At 42.2% G+C, this 19809-nt stretch overlaps 1 protein-coding gene across 1 annotated transcript in view; it reads right to left on the bottom strand.

Annotated features, from left to right (window-relative positions):
- The window catches only part of PIP4K2A (phosphatidylinositol-5-phosphate 4-kinase type 2 alpha), a gene marked incomplete at both ends in the record, with an annotated part of 52334 nt that extends 33441 nt beyond the window's left edge, over positions 1-18893 (bottom strand). Inside the window, 3 exons of the mRNA XM_084254290.1 lie at positions 3141-3293; positions 17496-17592; positions 18829-18893. Of these exons, the coding sequence (XP_084110416.1) occupies positions 3141-3293; positions 17496-17592; positions 18829-18893 (315 nt within the window). The remainder of the gene's footprint in view (positions 1-3140; positions 3294-17495; positions 17593-18828) is intronic.
- Between the last annotated feature and the right edge of the window lie 916 nt (positions 18894-19809).

Genomic DNA, 19809 nt, shown 5'->3' with positions numbered 1-19809 from the left:
GTATATAGTATTTTCAGATGGCAGTTAGTCTTAGAAAGTGAAACTGTTGGTGTGGGGAACTACCTCATAGATTATTTTCTCTTAAAGTTCTCCAAAATTCTTGTGCACTATGTGCTTGTTAAAAGGAGGATATTTATCATGTTGCTTGTTCTCTCGGGGGGGACTCCTGAGAGAGAACCCTATCTGATCTTAGTTCCAAGAATAGTTACATTCCTCCTTTACAAAAAAATCATAACTGTAAAACTGACTTATTCAGCATTTCTTTTCCATGTGGCTCCTGGGACACTCATGTCCAATGAGTGGCCCTCAAAATAGCAAGTGAGCTGGTCACTGTGGTCTGAAGTTTTAGGTTCACTTTAGGTTTCATTTTGCGTCTTCATCCTTCCTTTCCTGTTCTACTTTCCTTTTTTTCCAATTTATTCTGTCTTGTATTTCAAACTTCCTTGAAGTCACCTCATATCCTTTCTGAAATTAGGTCAAGAGTAAATTAGGTCAAGCGTAAATATATGAGAATGAATGAATGAATGAAATCTCTGAGATTCAGAGATACCCTGAATTACCAGTTCATAATTTCAATCAATAATTGTGCTTTTCTATCATCATGACACTTTAAATTATATTTAAAATACTATTTCTAACAAGAAAGAAAAATACAGATGTTAGGTGAGACTTCTAGATAAAGACTGTACCAAGGAAATAACTATTTTGTAGTAGTAAAATGAAAGGAAATCTTTAGCACTATGCAGAATCCCTGGAGTCAACAGACTTATTTCGACTCCCAGGACACTTTATGTAATACTGATGATATGTCAAATCTGCATATAAGGTTACAGTAACTACCCCAGAGATAGCATTTCAAACTGACTTCTGTAAAAGCAAAAAATTCTGAACTCAGAGTTGTCATTGAAATTGATATTTGAATCAAGTTCTATTTTATTAGGATAGTATCATAGCCATTTATCAGAATACATTCCAGAGAGGGAAAATGAAATGGCAGGCAGTTTGAAAAGTGACTTTTTATTTTTTTTTAAGATTTATTTATTTATGCATACAAGATCTGGGGCACAGGCCAGAGGTGTGAGGAGTGAGAGGACTCACCAGAGACAGAATGGGGAGCAGAACAGGCAGATCGACTGAAGTACACTGCTGAGGGGAGCAACAGGCGAGCCAGGAGAGATCTGCTGCGCCATGTGGGTAGCTCCCTGGCTGGGGATTGAACTCACACTGCAGAAGCTATAGACAGCCCCATAAACTGTGTCCTAACCCCTTGTGCCACCAGAGAGGCCCAGAAAAGTGACTTTTTAAAAGCTCCATCCTACAACTCCATTCATTCACAAAAGCCAGTGCCTTTGTGTTTTCACCATCACAGGTTCTGCCCTGGAACTTTAAGGTGTCCTTTATAATAGTCAAGAGCATAAGCCCTACAGAACACATTTCAAAAGGAATAGATGTTATAAAAGATTTATGAGATGTTAAATGAATTAGAGACTGACTAATGTGTTTAGAAAACAAATTAGGGGCAGTCCTGAGTTTCCAGAAACAGGACGCAGCTCAAAGATTTTTTTATTGACTTCACTGTAAGCAAAATACAATTGATTACATTTGCAAAGACTGGAATAATAAGTAACTGCCAAGAAATAATCCACGCTGTTGGAGCATAAAGCATGACCATAAAGAAAGGAAGCTGACTTTTAAATAGACATCTAAGAGCTCACAAGTCCAAATGAATGTTGGCTTGAAAGTACTCACTTTGAGAGACCAATACTGAATAATGAGTATTAGCAATTTTAAGAATCCTGTGGTTAATGCTGGGTTTAAAAAAAGCAAAACACAAAGCAGGACTCTAAAAGCAAGAGTGTCTATGTGGGGGAATGGGGGTGAGTGGGTCAAATACCAGTTCTGAATGATTGCTGACATGTTGCAAGCAATGCTCAAAGATCAAATATTCATGTCAAAGACGAAAATTTCTCAAGATATTGTTGACTACAGTTTCTCAATATAGCTCTTATTGTTTATTTTTTTTGAAGATACATTTATTTATGCATACAAGAACTGGGGTGTAAGCCAGAGGTGCAGGGGGTGAGAGGATTCACCAGAGAGAGTGGAGAGCAGAACAGGCAAACTGACTGAAATTCACTGCTGAGGGGAGCAGCGGGAGAGACAGGAGAGGTCTGCTGCGCCATGTTGGTAACTCCCTGGCCGCCCGGGGATCAAACTGCAGAGACTGCAGATAGCTTCACTGTTCTGTGCTTAATCCCTTATGCTCCCAAGGAGGCCTGCTGGTATTGTTTATTATTGTACAACTTGGTGATAACTTTCAGCACCCTCTCTTGTGTGCAAGTACTTGATGTACCTTCTCCTTTTTAATCTTCAGGACTTCATAGTTAAGTGTCATATATCCACTGTGTAAAGGAAGACATTGAGGCTTCAAAGGCTAGACATCACATGGCTAGGAGGTGACAGGGCTGGGATTTAAACCTGGAAGTGTCTGCCACTGGACTAGCTATTTCACAGTAAGTAAGGCCTTCAGCAGTTTGGGCTGGGGCCTGGACAACTGGACTCTACCAGGCAAATTTGAAATTTGTGCCAGAAAAGAGAGAGAGAGAGAGAGAGAGAGAGAGATATTTTACTGCTCCCAAGGGAAATTTCATTTTATCCCTAGGCAGTGATGTAGGGATAATGGCTGAAGAGTGAAAAGAAGGCAGAAGTAGACACCCACTTCCTAAAATTAGAGAAATTTCTGAGTAAAATGTGAATGGGGATAGGTCTTTCTGGGGCCAGGACAGAATTAGGAGGTGCAAGTGGATAAATACCCAGAAGTTAACATCTAATTTCTGAGACGGGCAATGTTCAAAAAACTTTTGAAATGTGGGCGAATCTTAAGCTGAGTAATTTTAAGATCAGAATGGGACTCATGGAAACTATTACGCAGAAGTGTCACATAATGGTCTTCATAGCATAAGCATTCCTAAATGTAAATTGTCAGTAATCTGGCCACGGTAATTTTTCAAAATTCAGCTAGAGGAGATCTTCATGTCAAATGTGCTCTCATGATTTCCTAACTGGATACTTAAATCTTTGGCCTGATGATAACTCATCGTAAATAGGAACCTTCTCAGTTTCAGATAAAGATAAATTACCTGGTGGTATTTCTTTAGGATGTTGTGCATTTCAGCCACATCTTCACTCGTGATGGTCTTGATGATATATCTTTTGTCGTAGGAAGTGTGGAATCGAGCGCCGCTGCGTGCCTGGGAGTCATTGGGGAGGGGTGCGCTCCTGGTCAAGGAGTTCTTCCCATTGGGATGCAGCGGGGAGGAGAGAAGAGAACAGGTTAAAGATGGGGCTTTCCATTTCTGATGATTTTTCATTGTTAACGCAAGTTTTCAGAAACATTTGTATTTGGAAGAAACTGGTATGTTGAGTGACAACATTTTATAGTTATCATAACTGAAACTGCCAGTCTTTCAAATGAAATGAAAATAGGTCAGCTCTGTACCACCATCCTAATGTCCTTAAATTGGCCATTGTCTAGGATTATAAGCAAAGCTTTCTTGTTCATTTTGTTCCTTTCTGAGTTAGATAAGCGCGCAAATGGGTTGTTCCAAATAAAATTAGGGTCCAGTCATGAAAAGAAATTTACATTCAAGGAATGTTTCCTTATATGTCAGGTATTCTGACAAGAATTGTGTATAGAGAACTTGCTCCAACTCTGGGAACATTCCCATGAAACAGTTATACTAATATCATCTTTTTTTTTTTAATTTTCTCATTGTCCTTTATTTGAATTTATTTAGTTAACAGACACATTGTACATTTTTTGGTACTTATTGGATATTGTTGTTCTTTGTGATTAATAACAACCATTTATTGAAACTGTGCAAAACTCCTCATACTTTACTTAATCTTTAAATCGACTAAAAATTGTTTCTATTTCCATTTTTCAGCATGAATATATAACTTCCCCAATATTATTTATTGAAAATATATTCTTAGGCCATAATTTCTGTAATTTTTTGGTTGTTTTACCTAAAGAAATACATGAAATATTTTACAAATGAAGATATGGGGAGAAGAGATGTTTACTAATGGGGCAAATGTCACAGGGCTAGAAGGGGAAGAGCTATAATTCCATCTCCAGTGCAGCTGACTTAGAACCAAGTTCTCAACTGGAAACCAATCAAATAATAAAGGCTCAGCAGGTGGTGTGCCTTGGGAGGGACCTGAGTAGGGGTATTCTCTACAGCTCCTCAGAAGATTGTGAGCTAATTGTCAGTTAATTATTTGAAAATGACTAATCTCCTGGGAGGGGGAAAAGGAGCCGGTCTGGCAGGAGCTCATTTGGATTCATTTTGAAACTGGAGAGCCCCTGGCTCGGGGCTTGGGCACTCAGCCCCAGAAGCTGCTTGTGGGAAGTTGCAAGTATAGTAGGTGACCACCATTTTACTGCCACCACCAGTGGTCCCACTGGGGCTCAGGCTGCAGGCAGAGGCCAGCAGTAATGGTGGGCGGCAGTGGTTCCTCAGCCATGACACCCCAGGACAGGCAGCCCCTACTCCAGGGCTGCAGGAAGGAACACGAGGACCCAACAGGCCAGCCCCAGCACGTGGCCCCTCCAGGCGCAGGCAGTAGAGGGGCCCATCCATTTGGTGCCTGGGTGGTGGAAAGGACCATCAGGTGTGCGCTGAGCTAATTGGTAAATGGTCCAATCAGCCAGAGGATTGAAAATGGCCCAATCAGACTTGTAGGTGGGGGAAACCTGAAAGAGGATATAAGACAGGGCAGGCACCAGCTTGGCGTGCACTCTCTGACTGTCTCTGTTCCTGACTCTCTGTTTCTGAAAAAGACTCTGTTCCTGACTCTCTGTTTCTGAAAAAGACTCTGTTCCTGACTCGCTCTATTCCTGAGAAAGACTGTTCCTGACTCTCTGTTACTAACTCTGTTCTGAGAAAGACTCTGTTCCTGACATCTGAAGAAAGAAGCATCATCCAATAGCCAATCTCTAAAGCAAGAAAAGCCAAAAAGCTTCACAGAGAAGCCACAAACTTTGCAAACAAAGGCCCGTGCTGCCACTCTCTGGCCCTGCCTCTGACAAAATGCTTCAAAGCACCAAAGGCCACGGGCCTGGTGTCTCAGAGGTGCTTATTGGTGTGGGCCAGCAACTCACAAAGAGCTGTTAACAGTGTTTCTGACACCACTGCTTCCTAGCGTTCAGTGTTGACTGGTACTACTGGCCAGCACTGCTGACGGGTGACCAGCTCTGTCTCGGCCACCTTTTGAGAGCTGTTAATCCAGCACGCATCCTAACCTTCTTACTGGGGCAGTGGTGCTGCAGCCTCTTCTCAGCGGCCCTAACTGTGAGCATCTCCAGCTCACACTAGGACCCTCTATCCCTCCACTGTCTCTCTGAAAGTGGGCCAGAAAACTACGTGAAGGGCTCTTCCTCTGTACCGGGAGGGTAGAAGGCAATTTTATCACCAGAGTTGGGGAACTCAGGGCTGACAGGCTGCAAATACCCACCTGTTTCTTCCTCGCTGAAGTACTAGCCTAAGCCCAAACTTCCTTGTCTGTTCTTCCCAAAGTTGTTTCCTTTTCTAAAAAGTATAAAAGCTGCCGGTTTCTGTCACTTCTTTGAGCTTCCTACCTTTGTGGGCTTGTGTATATATGAAATGAAACTTGTTTTTCTCCTGTCAATTCATCTAATGCCAATTACTAGACTAGTGCAAGCACAAAGAGTTTGCCACCCCTACAATCTCACCCCACTGTGCTCTTCAATGCTATTACCTTTCCTGTCCTGCCTGAGCTGTGCATAGGGATTCAAAGGCAAAGACCCTTTCCCGCTCCAACTTCCTCTCTAAAAGTGGGCATTCAAAAACCTCAAGGAACCAAGCCTGCCCAGTGCAGGATACCCAGCTGTCTCTTGAGACCAGTGATAACATCACTCCATCGTGGATTTTCAAGGAAAGGGTTCCTTTTTGTTAAGTATATTGAAATCTTTACTTCCTTTCTAAATGAACTCCAGCAGGCTCTAGCCATGTGAAATGACAGCAGTGGTGTGAGAGCTCAGGGAGGTCCTTCACTGGCTGGGGCAAGCAGCCGGCGAGCTCATTCTCATTTCTGAGGATGACCACAGTGTGGCTGCAGGGGCGCTACATTCTGAGGGGGTGCACCCTGACCCAGGCACAAGCAGGCACACCTGTCAAGTGCACGCAAACTCTGCCAATTAACTGAATCTGCTTTCCTTAGCTTTTTAGAAAATGTGAGAAAGAAGAACAAAAATCAATGTAACTCCCAATGACCTCAAATAGCAGGATTTGATGTTAAAATTCTTAAAAGAACTGAGATCTATTAAATAGACTGAGGATGAGTTTAGCATGAAATGGTCATGCTAACGAGTTTACTTCTCAATTACATTGTTTCTCAAAAAAAATCTTTCATGCTATGTTCTAACAATGAAATATTCAAAGTGAACGCCATCTTTGGGGGTTTTAAACACTAGCCAAGAGAGGCTATTGTTGTTCTTGGCAAATGGTCTTACTTTTTCCTCCCAAACAATCTGCAAAAGGTTATTCCAAATAAGGCAAGAGCACTAGCAATTGTAAAGTTACAGGTTATTTTCAGGCATAAGATCAACTTTAGGGAAGCCAGGTGGGACAGATTATATATTTGTAAAATTGGCAACATGTAAAACACTTTTGAGGGATGGGAAATAGCAAAGAATTAACTGCATTCAGGAAAGGGTGGAATGACACCTGCAGTTCATAGGTTTGCTCAGGTACGTCAGATACAAAAGCACAGCATTCTATCAGATCGGTGAAACAGAATAAAATTGAAAGCTGCATAGTCAGTGATTTTCAAACTTTAATGAGCAGGCAAGCCACCTGGGGATCATGTTAAAATGAAGATTCTGCCCCAGCAGGTGTGAGATGGGGCAGTTGAAGCAGAGGATGCTGATACAGCTGGTGTGTGGACTACCTGTGCGCATCCAAAGTGCGCTGAATGTGGCTACAGTGTTTTGTACTGAGTCTAGTGCATTAAGTGTGTTGTAACTGCAGATAAGCCTGTATGAATGTATTTTGTTCAACTCCAGGTTGGTTAAAATGGGGGAGTTCACAATGAAGAATAATTCATTGCATTAACTGTATTAATACTAAGTGTAAGGCAACCTACAGATTGTTAAAGGGCTAGTAATAATTCCTTGGGACAGATGCTACCTCCTTTCAAGAGCTTTGTCTTTCCCTTCAGTTTCCTTAATTACATATTAGCACTAGGATGCTGATCGTGTCTTAATTCTGGGATGTAAACTCTAACAAATTCTAATCTTGATTCTGCCTCAACTCCGATTATCTTTAATAATCACTTGTGTAGTTCCAACATACAGTATCTTCTTTAAAAGAAAATTTTAAGGCTCTTCAGTAATCAGTGAAGAAAGAATAGACACTTTGTCAAAATTTAGAATGTGCCTTTCCTAATCACTAAAATTATGTATCAATTCATTGAGAGTATCAGACGAGCAGAAAATTAGAATACATGTAATTTTTCATAAAATACATGATCTCTGGATTCTCTAAGGCACTGAAAAATCCAACTCATATTTTACATTTATTTTCACAGCATTCCTATAAGAAAAGTGAAAGGCATTTTCCTACCAGAAGATAAGAAACTAGAGTCCAATTACTTACCTCATGCTCCTGCCTCAACCTTCCTCTGAGGTAACCAAACTGAGGATTTACAAAGGCAAGACCACATTCTTGCTACTACTAAGCACCACAATTGTAAGGCTTTCCGCAGCCTTTGGAATCAGGTAGAGGTGCCTGTGTTTGTAAAGGCTGCACTGTGTAGTGAATGGTCTGGTACCTAAATGACGTGCTCAGCTACTCATCAACACAGAGATCCACCTCTTGGAGCCTCAGTTTCTGGGACTGCACAGTGAGGGAGAATAAGCCCAGGGAAGAGGGATCTGAATTAGATTCCTACCTCAGATCTTTTATAGCTAAAACTGCAGCTACTCAAAAAGACAGCACACTGCTCTGGGAACTGCCAGGCACAGGAATCGGAAGGTAATTTAAAAGCCTGATCAGAAGGAACACAAACCTCATCTCAGCATCATATTGATTAAGGACACCTAGGCCGAGATGAGAGAAAACATGGCAGCGGTTCTTAGGCAAAGTTAAGCAGACTCCAAGTCAGTGAGTGATGGCCTGAATGGACTCTACACCCATCGCCACACAGACACGCTCCAGGCATGAGGACTCTACCTCCCAGCCTGCCATTAACCTGTTCTCCTGAATGAGGAGTCGCTGGGACTTAGGGGCAGAACTAAGCAGCCATGTCAGCCTAAAACACTGACCATGTGCCTGTTCTCTTGCTTTTCTGGCTTCAGATTGCACCGTGGCTCCAGCTCATACAGCACTGCTGGTAGGACAGGCAGCAGCCAGCCCGGTGCCAGGCAATTAATTCTTTCTCGCCCCACTTCTCCTGGAAATCTTTTTCATTTCTCTCTGCTTTAGGGGTCTTTGTGTGGGTGAGGACTCGCAACCCAGGTCACCCCTACCTCCCCTTCTCTGTAACAGTTCTTAGAGGAAAATAAAAATCTCACAGGTCTCAGCTGTACTCAAGACAACTTGGCAGAAGGAGGAAAGCGTCTGAGGGATGGAGGTCATGGCTATGCGTTGAAAATAGTCATCAGGGAGCCTGAAAACAGGCCACAATCTAGCAAAACTGAATATTGAAACTCCTCAGTGTGCTCAGTTCTGCCACATGGGAAAAACGAACATAGGTGTGTATAAATCTCATCATCAGAGAATGTTACAGTTGACAGCAAACTTGCAGATTTCTCTAAACCATTCAGTTTACAGAGATTTAGAAAACGGACCCAGACAGTGGAAATGACTTGTCCATTGGTTCTTCAACATCTGTGGGGGACAGTGGGTATGGAGGCCCTGCCTCTCCAGGTGCTGTCAGCCTCCATCCCCACCGCTGCCTGCCTGCCTGGCCTCCATCCCCACCGCTGCCTCCTTGCCTGGCCACCATCCCCACCGCTGCCTCCCTGCCTGGCCTCCAAGTCAGGTGGGCACTTGATGGGATTGTTCATAGATTTTTCTTTTCCCATGGTGACCAACACCTTCTAGTCATTTAGAGTGAGCCAGCTGGCACAAAACCAAACCTGTCTTTGTTTTCAATTTTATCAAGTAAAATGTGCAAAAATATCAAGAACAGAGTCCTTTACTGATGCATTTGTTAATGTGTACTGGCCTATCCTGACTAGCTCTAGGGCTGCTTGTTACTCGACTTTACCTGAGGGGGTAGTAGCAGGTGAAGCTGCCTTATTGGCAAGAGCAGAGACAGATGTGTCTGTGGAACAGGCTGTAGGGTAGGAACACTCTGCATGTCTGAGGCCCCGTTCAGTCAGACCTTCATGAGGCGCAGATAGGGTTGAAGGGTGCCTGAAGGGTGTACTTAATGTCCCTACAGACCAGAGGGCTGAGAATCCTTTGCATTTCTAACCATGTTGCACATTTGATCCTGCCTGTGTGAACTAATTCACACGTCTGGAGAACTGTTGATAGTTTTCATTCTCCTCTACTCACTGGCTTTTTTCCTTTAGAAGATTGTCCCAAATGCTGTCTTTCCCTGCTTAAAACTGTCTGCTTAAAACGTTCCCTACTTAAAACTGTCTTGGTAAAGGATTGCAAAATATATGCTATTCATTGGCTACTGCTTTTCTTTTGATAGCTGCATATTAAAAACCATGTAATTTCTTCAATTCATTGTAAACGGAAATAACATTATCATCGCTCCCTACAGCTCAAGAAAAGGCCATAATCAACAGCAGAGGGGAGTCTCCAGAATTTTTTCCTTGACAGTTTTACTAAAATACACTTCACTAACTACACAATGTGCCTATTTAAAATCCACAAACTTGATGGGTTTTAATATATTCACAAAGCTACTATTACCATGATAAATTTTCAAACATTTTATCACAACCCCCAGTCCCCCAAGAAACTCCATACTCATTAGTAGACTTCATCCTACTTCTCAACTAAGAAACCACTCATTTACTTTCTGCCTCAGATTGGCCTATTCTGGAGACTTCACATAAGCACAATTAAATAGCATACAGGTGTTTGAGGCTGACACAAACCCTCCAAGTTCCCTGAACACACTCAACATCCTGGGGTGACCCTGTGCCAGCTGCAGGTGCTGGGCTGTCTCTGGGCAAGTGAAGGACAACTCGGGCATTCAGACAGCACAGTGGGCATGTGCCAGCCAGTGAATGCTGCTTCTTAGGGTGGTCTTAGGCTTGTTGGAGAGTTTTTTGGGACATAATGAACTGTTTAACAAAAAAAATAAAATTCTAGAAAAAAGCTGTTAGATGCAACGTGCTCGGTTGTCATCTTATCTATTTTTACCTGTCATGCAACTTGGCAAATAAACTTATTTTTCACCACTTCCATTTTCTACAGCCAACTCTATTACTGGTCTTATATTAACCTATCTCCAATGTCAACAGCTGTTTTTGAAACTCTGGTGCAATGTCGGCCCTTAACAGGTAAATGAAAGAAGACAGTGAGATGAGTTTCATTTTTCAATGACTTCTCACATTTATAATTGGAAATTTATCACCCTTTCCATTAAAAAAAGGATTAATGAGTCTATCCTCCCATCTCACTCCTCTGAAAGTCTTCATTGAAGATGTTTATTTCCACAGTGGGGGGTCCAGGATTAGCAGGGCTTCCAGAAGGGTGGAGGAAATGTAAAGGTCACTTTAATTAGATCGTTCATACTGCCAATCTCCCACACTACTCATAAAAATGTCATGATTTACTAACCATTACATACCTGTATTTTTTAAATACCCAAGCATTTTAAAACAATTCCCTTGAATTACTCAGTCATATATATTCCCATTTTGATAAAAGTTTGTACAGTCTGCTAAAAATCAGATAACCATTTGAAGTCAACACCGTTTTCAGATGTATAAATGTCACCGCCTTACACAGGGAACATGTCAGTGTTGTGCATAAGAACCTAGGCAACAGTCATCAACTCATGGTGACTTAATGATTCAGATTTGACAGCTGGGCAGGGCCTCAGCATTGTCCTTCTCCCTCATTTCACAGATGAGAAAAATGAGATCTACCAGGGCTAAGTGACTCAATTAAGTCATAGTCTCAGTGATCAAAGAGCTAAGACTCACATCAGTCTTCCAACTCCAAGAAAAGCGTTTTTCCTAGCCCAGACCACCTATTTTATGGCCTTGAAACCTGGAAGCCAATTGCTGCCCTGCTGACAACTCAGGATTATGATTACATGCCTCAACTCACATGGCCCAGGCTCCAGGAGTGATAGTCGAGACAGGTTGCTTTCTGGGTTTGCGTTTGACACATGAGTGAGCACAGATGGTCCTCCGACCTCATCAGCGTTAAAGACCAACATGCTAACTTGAACATGATCATCAAAGATTTATTAACTGCCCACTGTGTTCAAAGCCCTGTGCTAAGCTCCTGGGGAATTTCAAAGATAGTCTGAACTGTGATCCCAGGCATGGAATGGATTTCATTATAAAAAGGAGTAAGACATGGGGCAATTTAACACCTATCATTAATGAAACAACTTATCAGAAAAGAACACAAAAATGGAAGGTAGTGACCAGCAGAGGAATTTCAGTGTGCCATGGACCTCTTTTGCAAAAATTTCAGGGTGGAACTTGATTGATATTAAAAAGTCAGAGATCTGGCCTCCTTGTGAACAAAATGGCCCCTCACCTGGACAGGAGCCACTGACTATTTCAGCTCTTGGTTGAAAAGGACGTGTCACAATGTACGTGGTACAAGGGCTGGAAACAGGCAAATAGGAAGTTGGTGTCTCAGGTGGGGGCAGTTTGTGGTGGGGATAGTAACTGATTCAACTCTTAAGAAGCAGAAAAAGCACCCAAGAAAATCTGTTACTGGGTTGGGAGAGCTTTTCCCAAACTTGTGTTTAGGCTTATCCACTGTGACAGAAGCTCCTCTGGTTTTCAGCCCATGTGGAGTTTCCATCTACTGACTATTGTGAGCTGAATTGCAGTTAACCTGTGAGGAGAAAATTCTAAGAGCAGGCTGAGAAAACCAGAGACAACAAACAGCTTCAAGGAAAAACGGCTCTTCTATAGTTCAGAGGAAAACTGATAGTGGTAATGTATGTGTTGGGCTGTCGGACACAAGCACCTCGATGCTGATCATGACTCAAGGCCCCTGTCCTGAGTCCCTCCGAAGACCCTTGACTGCAGGAGGACCAGCCACACATGGTACCTCCAAGGTCACCTCCACATTCAATAGGGTAAAAACTGAAATTCATCTGCCTCCGCTCCTCCTGAATCCCCAACTTTCCCTCCCCCAGACTGGCACCCCTGCTGTTCCATTCTCCAGGCTCCAGCACCTTTGGCTCCCCTGGCCCCAGCCACAGCAGCTGAAAGTGGACTCTCCTCTCTGTCTTGCCAAGTGCTCTCTGCTCTGCCTGGTCAGTGCCAGGTGCCAAGTGCTCTCTGCTCCTTCCTGTTCACTTGCTGGGATACTTCACGGCCTCCCAATTTCTTTGTCCTGCTTTTATGCCTTCCATCTGTAAATACCTTAATTATCTTTTTCAAATCCAGATGTCATCACATCATTCTCCTGTGCAAAACCTGCAAGCTGTTCACAGGCTGACGAATCCTGTTAAGATCTTCAGCCAGGTTCCTTGTTCTCCACTTCCCCGGCTTTCCTGCTCACAATTCTACCAGTTGGTCCAGGGTTCCTGGACTCTGCGGCCTCCATGCTCTGACCCTGAAGGTTCACGAACGACTCTAGGTTTCGCCTCCTTGACCCTCCCTCCCGTTCTTGCAGGAATATCTCCTAGGTGTCTGTAAGCCAGTACGACTTCATTTCTTCCCTCAGACTTTAAACTGCCTATTTGGGAAATTTAAAGCATAGTGATACTAAATATATTCTTAGAGATACTGGCAGAATTTATTTCCCCAAAGTTTAGTCTACGCTGAAGGTCTAATACTTTAGAATTTTATTTTTAAACTTAAGAACATTAAAGTTTAAAGCATTAGCTTTTAAAATTATTTGAAATTAGAATTCTCTGTTACAAATACAAAGAAGAAAATGCATCAAATGTGAATAATGAGAGATTCTAATTCAGGAGACGCAGTAGGGGAAAAGTAAACCTGATATTATCTTCCACAAAGAACAAGAGGGCTCAGTTTCAATTATGTAGTGTATTTAGGTTTAAAAGCAGCATCTCCATCCTGCAAAACTTTTTGGTTTCTGGTGGATAATCCTCTCCTGAAGCTCAGACTTTAAGTGAAGCCTCCATTTGACTGCCAGGATTGTTGTAAAAGATTGATATTGAGAGACAAGAAAGGGGATGCAGACTTTCTTGAATATTAAAAATCGAAGTGTCTGGATTTCTAGAAATCTCATTAGCATCTGAAGGATAACCTGGCATACAAGTGAAAAATACAGCAGCTCCTCCCTTCCCCACGAGGGTATACATCCCAGTGGATGCCAGAAGCCACCCACAGTGCCACACCCTGCAGATGTTTTTTCCTATACACACATACCTATGAGAAGCTTCAATTTATACATTAAGCACAAAGAGATCAACAACTAGAACTAATAATAAATAGAACTATAACAATACACTGTAATAAAAGTTACGTGAATGTGTTCTCTCAACTTATCTGTTATGTTTTTGGACAGTGACTAATTGAAACTGGATAAGGGGAAAACAATAATTCTTTCACCTTTCTCTGCTTTCCCTATAACGTCAAGCAAAGAGCCTGACACACAGTAGGTACAAATAAACAGGCACTGAGTTGACTAAGCATGAAATTGCTGACCTCAGGCAGACCAGAACTGCGGTGTCCTGACAGTAGACCCCCAGGGAGCACTCATCTTGAAATCCAGAGACTTCTTAAAAGTGTGGTAATGGGAATCACACTGACCAGCAATGATCATAAGAATGTAATTCAACTCTGGGCATCTTACAAACCAATGAAGTGATTTTAAACACTAATAAATTAGTATCTGGAGCACCAGGCACACACCCCACTGCATCTGCACGCACAGGAGACACCTGTGTTCAATGCTGGTGCTGTTGATGAATATTCCACAAATGGGGTTTGAACTTGTCACTAACAGCATGAAAAGTTTTATTTTTTAAAAGACAAGACATGAAAACTAGAGAAAAGATACAGATGTTTATGGGATAACAGAAATGCTTTCCAGTCCTTTTAAGAAGTTTCAGCTGTCTGATACAGGTCAATTAGGAAAACTAATTACTGTCTCCTACTTTTATCAGAGTGGTCTCTATTGATCGATACTGACTTTTCTCAGCTGCAACCCACAGGTATTCACACAAACACGGCAGGTCGAAACCTTTTATGCATTTGATTTAATGTGAAGGTTTGACTACTAGATGAAACACATGATGGAGCCCTTAAATTGATTTAAAACCATGTGTTCAGCAGAAAGAAGCCCAGCAAGACAAAGCAAAGCAGCTTGAAGTCTGGTGCTCTATGAACATGGCTGGGCCCCAGGCCATTGAACTCACTTTTCAAATGGAATCGAGAAAGTATTCAATTTGAAAGTCATCGATTGCTATCTGTTTTCTGCTCTGGCCATGATGATGAAAGCCAGGCTGTGGTGAGTTAGTGTGCCAAGAGCCCAGGTGAGAGGCTCCCTGGTCTTGACCTATTCCCACTGCTGTCCCTCACCAGACCCTGGCTCTTCTGCCTTCACCCGCGCAGTGTGCAGTGGTCCTCGAGGCACCAACCCAGTGCCAGAGTTGGTAAAACTGCTCAAACCAAAGCAAACCAAATAGCCAACCAGGTGTACTGAATCCCACATATATGACCTTGTCTTCAGTTTAAACTCAAGGGTTCTGCCTCTGCTGGAAATCTAAGCAGTATAGACATTGGGAAAGGACTATAGGATTAGGAGGGAATCCAGTTTATCTCTGCTTTACTAAAGTTTCAACACCCACTTTTTTTTTTAATAGAACTACAGTTGCCAAAGAGAAAGCAGCAATTTAAATGCCAAAAGCACCAGGCATTGCTAAGGAAAGGAGTGGTGTTCAAATGATTAATTACACTCACACGGGTTCTCTACACTGATCGCTCATGCTAAGAATTTAACAGACTTGCCAATTAGTTACTTGTGAATCATCTTCCACTTGCCTAATTTGCCTTCAAAGTTTGTACTCAGCAATTTGCACTTATTTAAATCAACTTACAGGGGATGGGGGAAGGAAAGAGAGGAAATATGGTGTCTTCAATTCAGCAACTGGTCATTTTAGGAAATTTTAAGAACCACTTTTTCCCAGTGCAGTATAGAAGTCAGAATGCAAAGGGTCAGGTTTATTCATTTTTAAGATTTATTGATTTATACAAGAATTGGGGTATAGGTCAGAGGCGCAGGAGGGTGAGAGAATTCACCGGAGACAGAGCAGGGAGCAGAACAGGCAGATCGACTGAAGTACACTGCTGAGGGGAGCAGCAGGTGAAACAGGAGAGGTCTGCCACGCCATGTGAGTTTCTTCCTGGCCGGCCAGGAATCTAACCTGCACTGCAGAGGCTGCGGACAACTCCACAGTGCAGTGCTCAACCCGCTGTGCCACTGGGGAGGCCCTGCAAAGGGTCCAGTTTAAATGTCACTTAACAGGGCTGAATATCAGAAGAAACAGGACTTCATTATGGTGATGAATTGACTTGAACAAGATCCTATAGCTTGGGTTCTCAAATGTCACTGTAGCTGTTACTTTTTGTGTGCAAAAGAATTCAGGCTTTAGGTTAGAGTGAGAGGATTCACCAGAGACAGAGTGGGGAGCAGAACAGGCAGATGTTACTGAAATACACTGCTGAGGGGAGCAGCGGGCGAGACAGGAGAGGTCTGCTGCTCCAAATGTGAGTTAGCTCCCTGACTGGGGATCGAACTCAGGCCACATTGGTCATAGCGCTGAGACTTAACCCCAAGGACACCAGGGAGGCCCTATTTTTCTTAAAGGAGGGGGACAGAGGAGGAATACACTTAAGTTTAGCAGAAGAGCACCAGACAAAGGAGATTTTCTTAGCATGTCAGAATTAACAGCTGTTCATTCCTGTTAATACTCAGTTTATTTTTATAGGGCCTCTTTATTTTTTTTTAATAAATTTTATTTTTATATTCCCCATACAATTGCAACCCCCCCATTCTGACCCCATGGAGTAACAGTTCCTAAATAACAGTTATTCCTTTTTATTTTACACAGACCTCTTTTGCTATCACAAAACTTATTCTTTAATAGTCTTAATTTATTCTAACTTCTCAAACTTGAAGCCTACACCCGATCACTGGCTTTACTACAGTTTGTAAAAGCCCATATCCTCCTCACCCCACATCCCTTCAGCCCTCTCCTCAGCACCCCAGGCCTCTGCTCAGAATGTGGAAAGCTTGGAGGCTTCTCATGATTGAGTCTCTTGGAAATTTCAACAAGACAGGTAAAGGGCAGAGAGGCCCACAAATACTTAAGGAACTGTAATCTTTGGGAAACTGGGTTTGCCTTAGGGACCCTTTTCTTTAAAGGAAAATACAGGGTGAGCTGCGCCAGTGTACAACCTTGTAAGTCACCCAGGAAAATCATAAGACATTTTGTGCAGCATAAATTAGGTATTCCAATTTAGGGCAAGTTGGAGGAAGTGCTTATTCGATTTGAAAGGATTTAAAATAAGTCTATACTCGCACTATAATATGAACAGGCTGTCGTGAAAGACCAGAAAGTAGCTGCATTTCCTAACATAGTTTTAAGAGCAAAAAAATCTTGCTATCATTGGCTTTTATGAATCTGGCTGGCTTGACGCAAATCAGGAAGCCAATGTCAGATCCTTTCCTAGGAGAAATAACCAGAGAGTAACAGATGTGACAACACCACGATCTCAATTTTAAAAGCTAAGCTTAAGAATCCATGCAAATATGGGGAGAGGAGAAAAGAAAGGCGCTCATGTTTTATAAGGTGGGTCCCAGAGGCAGAGGGCAGACTTTTCGAGCTGCTGCTGGGCTGGGTGCCCTGATGGGGACAAAAGTGCTGCGGCCTCAGTACCTTCCCAAACTGTAGGCATAAAGTGGTCAAAACCTGCTGTGGGCAGGGTCAGGATCAGGATTGGACAATCTGAAAAAGCAACAAGTCAGCAAGAACAAAAAGTAGGTTCTGTGGGCAGAACACTACACATGGAAATGAGGGTATTATATATAACTCTTCACATGCTTTGTCTCTCCCCACAGAGTAATTTCTTTTCTACTGACTTTTTACTGAAATCATATTGTATGATGGAATCATACTGCATGATCCTACCTGAAAGAACAATGCAAAATTCTTATAAAATGAATTACTATTACAGAGTTACTTGCATTGACAAAATGTAAATCCTATTTTACAAAGCAAAAAAGGTATGATGAAACCCATTTGAAGCAAATGTTACAAAGGTAACTCACCTGGAAATCTTGATCATCGATTCCAAACCTCTCCCGCAGGTTACGAAAAACCATTGGGCAGTATTCCTTAAACTTGAAATGGCTCGGCATGTTTTCTCTGAAACAGTCAGATTGTGGAGCAAAGCTCAGATATATAAAGAGTTAACCAGACCTGAATCTGCTGTCTAGTGCTACAAGCAGCCAAACGAGTGCTTGGACCAAGTTCATAACCCACGCAAGGTACAGGTGTGCTTCATGGAACCAACTACAGCCCACAGCAAGATGGGGGACAGAGAGAAGACATCTGCCTCCCTCCACCACCTAGAAACACTTGGCCTCTACAGCCCTTTTAATCCTGACCACACATAACAACTGCTTCCTCAATGAAAAAGGTGTGGGAAGAGGCCATGTAGAAAGAAATGGTGAAGGCAAGGCAAAGAGCATGTAGAATTCTAGAAGGGCAGCAGGGGGAGCCGAAAAGGTCCCCACACTCGCTCTCAACAACTAGATGATTAAAGCTTACAAAGTGAGTTTCTCTTCTTCCCTGAATGTCCTGTTTTCTTTTACATAAATATCACATTCTAAATTCTTAAAAGATTTCCCTCAAAAGGTCAACCTCTAGACAGTTAAGAGAATTAATCTGTCAGTTTCACATTAGAATAATGGCTCCAATATGAAATGGTATAATTGATCCTCACGTGGGAGGAATTTCTTTGAGGCTCATCCCACTCATTCAGAATTGCTTCCTAGTCTGTGTTCCCACAGAAACACACACACACACACACACTCTATTGTGGTACTTTGCATGCCTAATTATGTGAGCCCGCTGAGGGCAGGCCATGTCTGATAGCTGCTGTACCTCTGGTTTTCAATGCACTGACCAACACATAAGGTGCTCCATAATGTGTTCAAAATTAAATTCAAATGGAGAATTCTCAAAGTCCAACATGGCATCCATATTTTTTGTAAAAATGTACTTTAATTCTTTATCCTATGAAGAAGTCATTTCTGTTTATAAAGTAATCATGATCAGTTTTGTATAAGATAGCAGAGGTCGATTGCTGTTCAAAAATCCAAGCAATTTATAGCTTCAAGCATTTAAATTGTAATGAGAATATCACTTTTAACACATAAGATATTCATAGAGAATAATATGCCATATGGTAAAGGGATATTACCCAAGAGGGCCCGCTGTTGCTTTTCTGAAAATGACAGATGGTTATGTTTATCACAGGATTAACTTCATCAGCAAAACTTTACTCCCACCCATTGAAAAAATATGTGATTATACAAATTCACAAAAATCTTTCTCTTGGCAGCCCCGTAGTTCTGTAAAAGTTGTATTTGTACTTACTTGTTAAAAAGGTGATTGTCCACCTTTATCTTTGAATAGGCTTTGAAGTCATCTGGCATCAACATAACGGGGATTTGAACGTGGCTCAATTCATTGATCTAGAAAGATATAAAATACATGGCTCAGGTTACTATCTAGGTAGGAAGTGCTTCACTTAACCATGTATCTCAAGAAAACTGGAGAACACCAAAAATTCTCCACCCGTCTTCCTCCTCCCTCCTTACCCCGGTCCTAAATCATCTCTTGTGATGCCTTCCTCACTCCCTCTGCAGAGTTCATCACTGCCTCCTACTCGCATCAAGTTCCAACCTCACTGCTCATGTGTCTGACACTGACCTGTGGGGGCCTCCAGGAATTCTGGAGTTAGCGCTCATGGCCAACTGTCCCCGCTTCTCCTTCCTACTCTTCCCACTTCCCTTCAACATAAGCTCCTTAGATCATGACTAAGACAGCTTCCCTCTGTAAAGAAAACGTTATCTGAGAAAGGGTTTAATTTCTCATAAATATTTGTTTGAATAGCAGATGACTTTTTTAGATCTTTGAGTACTTGAAAAACATCACGTATGCGGTTTCTACCTTCCTCGTGGGAACTAAACTTAAACATAAGTATTGAGGTGGGGCATGAACTTACCAAAAGGAAAGGAAGCGTCATAAGGCCCTGGGGCTAAATTGAAAGGGAGACTGGTTGGGCAGGGAACAAGAAGGAAAACGAAGAAGGGGTTAGAGGACAAAGGGTTGAATCAAGTTCTCTTTTATTTGTCAGTGAATGGCAGGGACACTGTGTGATAAAATTCTGAAAAATTTGAACTTTCTCAGTTGTTTTTGTCTTGGTTCCCAAGCTATATTCCCCTTGTTGATAACAATGAATTCCACTTTAAGAATGTATACTTCCAGTGAAATGGAAGATACTGGAAGAGTTCTCAGTTACAAAAACAAGATGAAACAAAAAATGGGATTTTAGCTAAAGGAGGGTTTTTAACA

The sequence above is a fragment of the Talpa europaea genome, assembly GCF_964194135.1.
Source record: "Talpa europaea genome assembly, chromosome: 14".
In the NCBI taxonomy this organism is placed as follows: domain Eukaryota; kingdom Metazoa; phylum Chordata; class Mammalia; order Eulipotyphla; family Talpidae; genus Talpa; species Talpa europaea.
The sequence above is the reverse complement of the archived record's forward strand: the minus strand, read 5'-3'. Positions and strand labels throughout refer to the sequence as shown.